The following is a 10,727-nucleotide window of genomic DNA, read 5'->3' on the forward strand; positions in this document are numbered from 1 at the left end:
TAAAAGAAAATTTTTTGAAGGGAATATTTTTCTATGGACCAGCATCAATAAGGCGTGGATTTTTAAAAGAAAATTTTTTGAAGGGAATATTTTTCTATGGACCAGCATCAATAAGGCGTGGATTTTTAAAAGAAAATTTTTTGAAGGGAATATTTTTCTATGGACCAGCATCAATAAGGCGTGGATTTTTAAAAGAAAATTTTTTGAAGGGAATATTTTTCTATGGACCAGCATCAATAAGGCGTGGATTTTTAAAAGAAAATTTTTTGAAGGGAATATTTTTCTATGGACCAGCATCAATAAGGCGTGGATTTTTAAAAGAATATTTTCTCAAGGACCAGCATCAATAAGGCGTGGATTTTTAAAAGAAAATTTTTTGAAGGGCCAGCATCAATAAGGCGTGGATTTTTAAAAGAATATTTTTCTATGGACCAGCATCAATAAGGCGTGGATTTTTAAAAGAAAATTTTTTGAAGGGCCAGCATTAATAAGGCGTGGATTTTTAAAGGAATATTTTTCTATGGACCAGCATCAATAAGGCGTGGATTTTTAAAAGAAAATTTTTTGAAGGGAATATTTTTCTATGGACCAGCATCAATAAGGCGTGGATTTTTAAAGGAATATTTTTCTATGGACCAGCATCAATAAGGCGTGGATTTTTAAAAGAAAATTTTTTGAAGGGAATATTTTTCTATGGACCAGCATCAATAAGGCGTGGATTTTTAAAAGAAAATTTTTTGAAGGGCCAGCATTAATAAGGCGTGGATTTTTAAAGGAATATTTTTCTATGGACCAGCATCAATAAGGCGTGGATTTTTAAAAGAATATTTTTCTATGGACCAATAAGGCGTGGATTTTTAAAAGAATATTTTTTCTATGGACCAGCATCAATAAGGCGTGGATTTTTAAAAGAATATTTTTCTATGGACCAGCATCAATAAGGCGTGGATTTTTAAAAGAAAAGAAAATATTTTTTTGGACCAGCATCAATAAGAAAATATTTTTTTGGACCAGCATCAATTGAAGGGAATATTTTTCTATGGACCAGCATCAATAAGGCGTGGATTTTTAAAAGAAAATTTTTTGAAGGGAATATTTTTCTATGGACCAGCATCAATAAGGCGTGGATTTTTAAAAGAAAATTTTTTGAAGGGAATATTTTTCTATGGACCAGCATCAATAAGGCGTGGATTTTTAAAAGAAAATTTTTTGAAGGGAATATTTTTCTATGGACCAGCATCAATAAGGCGTGGATTTTTAAAAGAAAATTTTTTGAAGGGAATATTTTTCTATGGACCAGCATCAATAAGGCGTGGATTTTTAAAAGAAAATTTTTTGAAGGGAATATTTTTATATGGACCAGCATCAATAAGGCGTGGATTTTTAAAAGAAAATTTTTTGAAGGGAATATTTTTCTATGGACCAGCATCAATAAGGCGTGGATTTTTAAAAGAAAATTTTTTGAAGGGAATATTTTTCTATGGACCAGCATCAATAAGGCGTGGATTTTTAAAAGAAAATTTTTTGAAGGGAATATTTTTCTATGGACCAGCATCAATAAGGCGTGGATTTTTAAAAGAAAATTTTTTGAAGGGAATATTTTTCTATGGACCAGCATCAATAAGGCGTGGATTTTTAAAAGAAAATTTTTTGAAGGGAATATTTTTCTATGGACCAGCATCAATAAGGCGTGGATTTTTAAAAGAAAATTTTTTGAAGGGAATATTTTTCTATGGACCAGCATCAATAAGGCGTGGATTTTTAAAAGAAAATTTTTTGAAGGGAATATTTTTCTATGGACCAGCATCAATAAGGCGTGGATTTTTAAAAGAAAATTTTTTGAAGGGCCAGCATTAATAAGGCGTGGATTTTTAAAAGAAAATTTTTTGAAGGGAATATTTTTCTATGGACCAGCATCAATAAGGCGTGGATTTTTAAAAGAAAATTTTTTGAAGGGAATATTTTTCTATGGACCAGCATCAATAAGGCGTGGATTTTTAAAAGAAAATTTTTTGAAGGGAATATTTTTCTATGGACCAGCATCAATAAGGCGTGGATTTTTAAAAGAAAATTTTTTGAAGGGAATATTTTTCTATGGACCAGCATCAATAAGGCGTGGATTTTTAAAAGAAAATTTTTTGAAGGGAATATTTTTCTATGGACCAGCATCAATAAGGCGTGGATTTTTAAAAGAAAATTTTTTGAAGGGAATATTTTTCTATGGACCAGCATCAATAAGGCGTGGATTTTTAAAAGAAAATTTTTTGAAGGGAATATTTTTCTATGGACCAGCATCAATAAGGCGTGGATTTTTAAAAGAAAATTTTTTGAAGGGAATATTTTTCTATGGACCAGCATCAATAAGGCGTGGATTTTTAAAAGAAAATTTTTTGAAGGGAATATTTTTCTATGGACCAGCATCAATAAGGCGTGGATTTTTAAAAGAAAATTTTTTGAAGGGAATATTTTTTGAAGGGCCAGCATCAATAAGGCGTGGATTTTTAAAAGAAAATTTTTTGAAGGGCCAGCATTAATAAGGCGTGGATTTTTAAAGGAATATTTTTCTATGGACCAGCATCAATAAGGCGTGGATTTTTAAAAGAAAATTTTTCTATTGGCCAGCATCAATAAGGCGTGGATTTTTAAAAGAAAATTTTTCTATTGGCCAGCATCAATAAGGCGTGGATTTTTAAAAGAAAATTTTTCTATTGGCCAGCAACAATAAGGCGTGGATTTTTAAAAGAAAATTTTTCTATTGGCCAGCATCAATAAGGCGTGGATTTTTAAAAGAAAATTTTTCTATTGGCCAGCATCAATAAGGCGTGGATTTTTAAAAGAATATTTTTTATTTCTTTATTTTTCAATTCATTTATTCATTGTCTAAATTATATATAAATTAAAATAAAAGTATAACTAAAAAATATCACAAAAATAAATAATACTAAAAAAATGTAATTAATACTTCCTTTCAAAGTTAGTACAGTGGCACTTAGGTGAGAATGTCAGACTTATTAGAGTAAAGAAGCAAATTATTAAAATTAAATATATAAAAATTTTATATATACACAAAGAAAATGTCGGGCCAAGATTGGAACTTCAGCTGCCAAAAAAAGTACGGCCCAATAGCTCAACTCCAAAAAATACTTCAACTATATATATCGACTGTGCTTAGGCGGCTGGATTCGACCCCGATTTAATAGCGATTAATTTCCAGTTTATTTTTGCTGACCTCTCGAATGACCGGTATCTCGACACGGCTAATGGGAGAGAAGGCGTATATAAAATATTATTTTTTTTTTTTTTGATTTTGAAGAAGAATTATATACAGGCACAAGTAAATTATACAAACACATAAACAGAGACACAATTATAATTTTCAAATCCGAACATCCATTCGATGGGCTTCTCAGGACACAAGTTTTCTTGATGTTCACGTCGCAATTTGACATCGATGAAATTTTGAATTTTGACGACAATTTTGGACATATATGTACGCTATATACAATAGAGATTTTTAATCTAGGCTAACAATCACACACACACACATATGTATAGCAAATAACCAGTAACCCAGCAAACAATTTTACAAATGAGTTATATATTTTTGGTTTTTTTATATAAAAAATTAAACTTTATTGATAATTTATGTCACAAATACATACATATAAATAAATTTACATATATAAAATGAAAGCATATAATTTTTTTTGCATAAAATATGGTATAAATATAAATGCATATCTAAAGACTGCAGGCAAACAGGGTTATAATGAAAAAAATATGGATCAGAGAACACCCAGGGAAGTTTTGTGGGAATTCATTATAACCCTGTTGTACTGTATGGATTTTATGGTGGGAGTAATTTGACCTATGGTAAACGATTTTCCAAATATTTTTTTTTATTTTTAATGTTTTTTTTCGGAATTCTAAAAATCTTGTTCTTTTGGCTTGCCATAGAATGAGGATATTTCGGAATGCATTTGAGATTAAGGCAAATATATTATTTTTTTTTCTTTTTGGTTTACAACTTAAAAACTATTGTTTTTTTTTTTTTGTATACAAATAAGTTGTTTTGTTTCATTAAATATATAACACTGATATTATGAGAATTCTTCTTTTTTTCTTTATCATCACCCACTGAGACATTGAAAGACACATCAAAATAGAAACAAATATATATTCAGAAAAAAAAACAAATTTACGTTCTGAAAATGGAAATGGTATCCATCAAGAAGACAGCACCATTGATGATCATCAATGAACCGGCAGCCAAGGCATTACGTTTGCTTTCCTTGAACAAGAGATCGGATCTATCGTGCCATTGATCAATGATCAGGGCGCCAGAGATGACAAACAGGACACAGCCAATGATGGAGAACAAACCGTTCAAACGTTTCTCAACCACTGAGTTGATGACATGACCTATTTTTTTGGAGAGAGGAAAGAGAGAGAGAAGACTGTAACATCATTTTATTCGAAAATTTGATCTGAATTCGATCTTACCAATCAAAATGACAGCACAGATGACAGCATAACCACCCATGGTACCGCACACAATCAAGGCATTACTGGAGAAATTGCCACTTGTCTCCCAGAGAACAATGCAAACGACGGCAATTACCTAAAAGAGAGAGAGATAGAGAGATATACAAATTAGTAAATAGTCAGAAAATTTATATTCGGTAGTAGGGATACGTATGTCGAATTTCGACTAATCGATTTTTCGTAATGAAAAGGGCTAAAATTTTAAGTCATGTTTTAATCATGAAGAAAGGAATCGGACGAATATATATATATATATATATATCTCAGCACTAATTTCAACAAAACGTCGCATGTAGTGACGTGCAGATATGAGTACATAATTATTTTTTTTTTTTCATTTCTAAATGAAAACCAGTGAGCGGAGCAGTATAGTCGGACGGGGCCGACCATACGATACCCTACACAACTACCACGAACTCTAACTTTCTGAGGATGTTTATTCCGAGTCTGAGTAATATTTCGTGATATTTGCCCCCTCTTGCCCGATTAGAGGTCAACAACACCTCTTCCTTACTTTTTCGAATATTCAGTACAGTACATTCAATAATTACTTGTACAGATTATCTTCACGGTGGGTTGTGTTGTGATTTTCGGATTATACTCGACCCGAAAACACTCAAAAAATTAAGTTTTCGGTCCATTTCATACCAAAATTTTAATCTGATCATCACCGAAAATTGTAGGCGTTGTTCTTGACCATAACTGGAACTTCATGAAAAATTTTTAAGCCATCAGCGCGATATTTCCCCCTCTAATGTGGTAATGGGTTACTAAATAATATCTGAATACGTAAGAACCTGTAAATATTTGACTGTAACTCCCACATCTGAGTAGATACATCACTATATTTGGTATCAATTTAAAGGCCAACCACTCCTCTTGGATATGTTATCAACTCCTCGGGTCTACATCCTCCAGGAGTAAATATATATATGACATAGAATACAAATTTTGTCATTTTTCACACAAAAGTCAGGGTCCATTTGACCCGCTAAATATTGACCGATCTTTATCAAAACATGCACGCTTATTCTCTGGCCCGATCCCCTTCTCCATGCAAAATTTCGCGGTGTTTGGGCCATAATTGCAGCCTCTGGAGCGACCAGAAAAACCGACAAAAATAATGTTTTTGGTCCATTTCATCCCCTAAATATTAATCGATCTTTTCCAAAAACAATAGGGGTCTTCATTGGCCAGAACCCATCCTACATGCAAAATTTCGTGAAGATTGGTCCATAACTGTGGCCTGTATCGTGTTTACAAATTATAATGGACAGACGGACGGACACACATGTCTAGATCGACTCAGCTAGTCGAGATATGACGATCGGTATACTTAAAGGTGGGTCTAGGACCAATATTTCGCGGCGTTACAAACATTTGGGGCTGCACAAAGCTATAATACCCTGACAACATAGTTGTGTAGGGTATAAATATAGAAACTTAAAATTTTAAGTGATTATTTATAATCTTTCGAGTCGAGCTTGATGATCTAAGTTTTGCAATGAAAAGGAAAGCCAGGAGAAGAACCTACGTACACACCATTATGTGACGCGTTTCGCCGTTGGTTAAGCGGCTCATCAGGCATATTGGGCTATGTGGCATTACAAATTTCGTACGTTGATAACATGTTTTTATTCCGCCATGATGCGAAACTTGCATATGCGAATTAAATTCAAATTTGTCAAAGTTCGATCTTCATTCTAGGAACAATCCTTTTCAAAGCAGTTTTTTTTGTACCGATGGATAATTAATCCACACTCCTACAATTGCATCCATGGTATACACATGTTTTTGCGCAACCGTTTTGGAAGTGTGTTGATGGCTCAGAACGTTAAGTGGTCTTGGCAACATTTGTGTTGCTCCGAGGGCCTAGGTTCGAGGTTTATTTGAAAGTAATTTTAAGTGATTATTTATATTTGCAATGAACTTAAAATTATTTTATTTTTTTAAACCTTGTTCAACTCAACAAAAAACTCAAAAAAATAGATATATGAACAGAACAAAAATAACTCGCATGTACTCAATTTTGTATTTTCAAAATCGGTATCATTTGGAGCATTTTTAGAACTTGATTTATAACCCTTTATTTATTTATTTATTTTTTTTGACCATATTTATACGTTTTGGCATACTTTCATCTAATTCCTGTATAACTTTATTAGGTATGCTCAGCCATTGACGCTGTACTCGTTCCCACAGGTCTTCTAATTTTGATGGAGCTGATTGGTACAACAACAGATGTCTTTCTAATATTGACCATAATTTCTCAACCTGTGGCCAATTCATCACTTGAAAATATGTGTACTATTTTTGCACTATGCTTCGGATCACCATCCTATTGAAAGACAACCTCATCTTCAGGATATGCCCTCATGTCAACAAACTCGGATAGATGAGTCTGCAAAATGGCTAGGTAGTATTCCTTCTTCATGGCGTTGAATGGTATCACCAGAACGACGCCAACAATACTGTCCCCTGGGAAACGGTTAAATTTTGATTCATCTGACCAGAAAACTTGTTTCCAGTCATCTGTCGTCCAATTTTTAGCTTGCGAACTTCATTCGGGCCATTTGCAATAAATTCACTATCTTGCTTATTTTTGGCAACAGAAATATTTTTCGGCATTACGAACTTGTTCTTCTTCATTTCTAGCATCATACGCGAGCGTCCGCGAATGACCACCGATATGGACTTCATTGGCTATTTTACCGGATGACTTTTTTATTTTTGACAACAGAAGTATTTTTCGGCGTTACAGACTTGTTCTGCTTCATTTCTGTCATTATAAGCGGATGTTGTGGCTAGGAAGTTTCTGGCTCTGTTGTTTTAAAGCGTAGTTGATTTCGCCTGGTGTTTCTTCGGCTATTTTGATCGTAGATGAAGAATAGCTGGAATGCGGCACATAGTTCTATGAGTCGCTCATTCTGTTTGTTTTTAACTCCACATCCATGTTCTGCCATTGTTGAACGGGCTTTGGTTATCGCGTTTCCTATTTTAGCGTTAAAGTCACCCACGAGAATTACGATGTCTTCTCTCCGAATTTCATTAAGGGTTGAGTTGAATTCATCTTTCACAGTATCTTTAGCATCTTTCGTAGTACTGCATACTCTACATCGCACTGTGCCATTATCACACGGTTAGATATTGGCTTCGATCCATTTTCTGCGAAAAGGCTTCAAACTTGTGCTATATGGGATCCATTTGGTTGCGAGTATTGCTGTTCGGTGAATTTCCTTGTACGAGAAAATGTAGCCACCAATTATCAGCTGGAATATGTGAACCAGTTCTTTTCTTGTTGCACGAGCTTTGGTGTGCGCATTCCCTATTTTAACGTTAAAGTGAAACTTGAGAATCATAATGTCTCTTCTACGAATTCCATTAAGGATGAATGTGTATTGTGCATAGAATCACAGTATCCTCAGCACCTTTACGTAGGATATTAGCACAGTGCTACGGTGAAGTTTCTCCATCACTCCTAAATCGAGCCATTATTACACGGCCAGATATTGGTCTCCAACGACTTCTTAGTGTTCTTCGACATTATGATCCCAATTCCGCTTTCATTGCCATTTTCTTTTCCACTGTCTAACATATAGATGCCATTTTCTGTTGCTTTTATTCATTTCATTTCGCTTATACCTATACAGGATGCCATTTGATATTCTAGCTTTTCAAGCCTCTATACTTCATGGAGATCAACCTTCAAGATAGTGTTCGATACCATCAGACGAACTGTCATGTGTGAAGCATTGGGCTAAGCGGTAATATTCCAGAGTATGACCTGTTCTAGCTGTGCAAGCATTTATGCTTCACAAGGAGCACACCCTTTGTATAAACTGTTCGTCGATTCCAAGGAAGCTTTTGATAGCATCAGAAGAAACAAAAAAAGAACGATCCGAATAATATAAGATCATCGTTCATCATCATCGTTTTGCTCTCGTTCGCCCAGTTTCTCTTCAATTCAATCCGAATTAACTGACGTGTACGAACGATGAAAGAAAACGTTCAATACAATCGGGCGAACGATCATATGGGAAGCCTTGAGGAAAAAGTAAGTACATCAGAAAATGATATGAATAATATAAGATCATCGTTTACGAAGTTAATTTTTCTCTTGTTAACTAGTTCTCGTTGATGCAATCCGAATTAACTGTCGTGTACTAAACGAAACTTTGGACCTAAATACATGAACTAGTTTCTTTTGCAAATGAAGCCGTAGATGACCGATTCGATTCAGGAATGAGATTCCACTAGCCTAGTATCTGAATTAATCAAAACATTATTGAAGGAAATTCAGGCGCAATTCACCCTAATTATCTAAGTTTAATTTGTTATATCATATGTTATATTCTCGTGGTATACCTATCTTAGCTCCCTTTTATAATTCAGAAGAAAAATATGATCTGAGACAGAAGATCTACACTGCGTATTTCCCAATAATCATAGTATTTCTTAGACGACAACCAGATGTCGTTGAATTCGTCACATAAAAAAGTGATGCCAAATTTTATTTATTTTATTTCATATTTATTTCCATATTTTCTTAATGATATTTCAAAATACAAAATATATCAAATAAAAATACGGCACCATTCACTATGGCCATAGAACCGGCAATATTTAAATAATTTCGATTATCTCGTCTATAATTCGGAGACCATTGATCTAAAATAACCGTTCCAGATGATACAAACAATATGACAGCGGCAAAATTTAATAATATGGCAACACGTTTATCGAATACGGCATCCAAGAAATAACCTAAAAACAGGAAATTTTGAAATAAATTCAAAAGTCACAGGATGTGTGTAGGGAAAATAGACTAATTACCAATTAACAAACAAGTTCCGATAATTAAATAACCGCTTAAAGTTCCACACACCAACATTGCCTGACTGCTATAATTTAGATCCCCAACACACTCAATCAAAATAATACAAATTGTGGTGAATGACTGGGAATAAAAAAAAATTGAAATTATTTTGAGTGGGATTGAGGATAAATTATAATTATTATTGAGGATAAATAATTATCCCCAGAAAATATATAAGGGACTTACATGGACAATGGACTATAGGCGAGATTCGTTACGAACACAATAAAAGTTGGAGAGAGAGAAAGAGTACATTTTCAAGAAAAACATTTAGAGAGAAATCAGTCTTGAAAACCTGTTTAAATTGAGGTTAGATGGAAATAATAATGAACCGTAAAAAAATGAAATGAACCCTAAGAAAATAGCAGAAGATTCCAAAAAAATAGTGAAGAAGCCTCCAAACGATTTTTAGATAAGAAATGAAGATCTGTAATTGAAGCACTGTAAACCAGTCTTTTTTCCTCCAGGACAAAAGAATTTAATTTTTAACCTACAGAATGATATCAGATTTCGAATAGACACTTACAAAATTTCAAACTTCTTGAAGACAGCTGATTTTGTTTTTCAATCTTATTTTCTATTAAAAAAAAATAACCCTTACGTCTTGCATTTTTTCGTCTACCTACTCAGACGTTATGTTTACATTATAAAAACAATAACACTCACTTCTTGTCACTGAACTTCAGCGTTACGTATATTTTACCAAGTGTACGCAAACCCCATCCAATCATTGCCCATCCTATTTACTCTTGAAAATATTCAGCGATAAACTTCAAGTGTCATTTGAAAGAAAAAAAACTATTCCCCCTGTTGATTCCTGACCAACGATTTCCAACACTTCTCTACAATAACAACCAACAATAAATTTAACTGATTGTCACTTTGTGATTTTTTCTGAAAAGGTTGTCTAATTCCCCATAAGTCGCAGACACTTCACATGGCAAAATTGTAAAAAAAGTATTTTATCTTTTTTAACACTTTTAAGTCCCTGGAGAATTAGTAACAAGAGAACTGCTATATATGACAATTGCAAATGTTTTGCCGAAAACAAAGTTATTAGTAATTTATATAAGTGATTTGAGGCGTGACAATTAAATTCCACCTCTAAGAAAACAGCAGCTCATTTATGATTTTAATATAATTCCATGGATAACGTTTGGATTGTTGGGTATATACAATAAATTTTGGAGATTGATTTATAAAAAATAAAAAAGGAAACTTGTTGATTCATACATTTTGCATTTTAATAATTAATTACTGATTAAAAAATCGTTAAAATATATACACGAAATATTTTTGAGGTACT

The 10,727-nt window shown here is 33.3% G+C and overlaps 1 protein-coding gene across 1 annotated transcript; it reads right to left on the reverse strand.

Annotated features, from left to right (window-relative positions):
- Nucleotides 1-3,193: 3,193 nt before the first annotated feature.
- On the reverse strand, nucleotides 3,194-9,502 carry LOC133336516 (uncharacterized; the record flags this gene model as incomplete). The annotated part of the gene is made up of 5 exons (XM_061544799.1): nucleotides 3,194-3,257; nucleotides 4,203-4,422; nucleotides 4,504-4,621; nucleotides 9,134-9,309; nucleotides 9,379-9,502. Coding segments are annotated over 5 exons (702 nt in total), but the record flags the coding sequence as incomplete, so codon positions are not given.
- Between the last annotated feature and the right edge of the window lie 1,225 nt (nucleotides 9,503-10,727).

The sequence above is a fragment of the Musca vetustissima genome, unplaced genomic scaffold, assembly GCF_032173495.1.
Source record: "Musca vetustissima isolate MV318-11 ecotype Yass unplaced genomic scaffold, APGP_CSIRO_Mvet_v1 utg11035, whole genome shotgun sequence".
Taxonomy (NCBI): Eukaryota; Metazoa; Arthropoda; class Insecta; order Diptera; family Muscidae; genus Musca; species Musca vetustissima.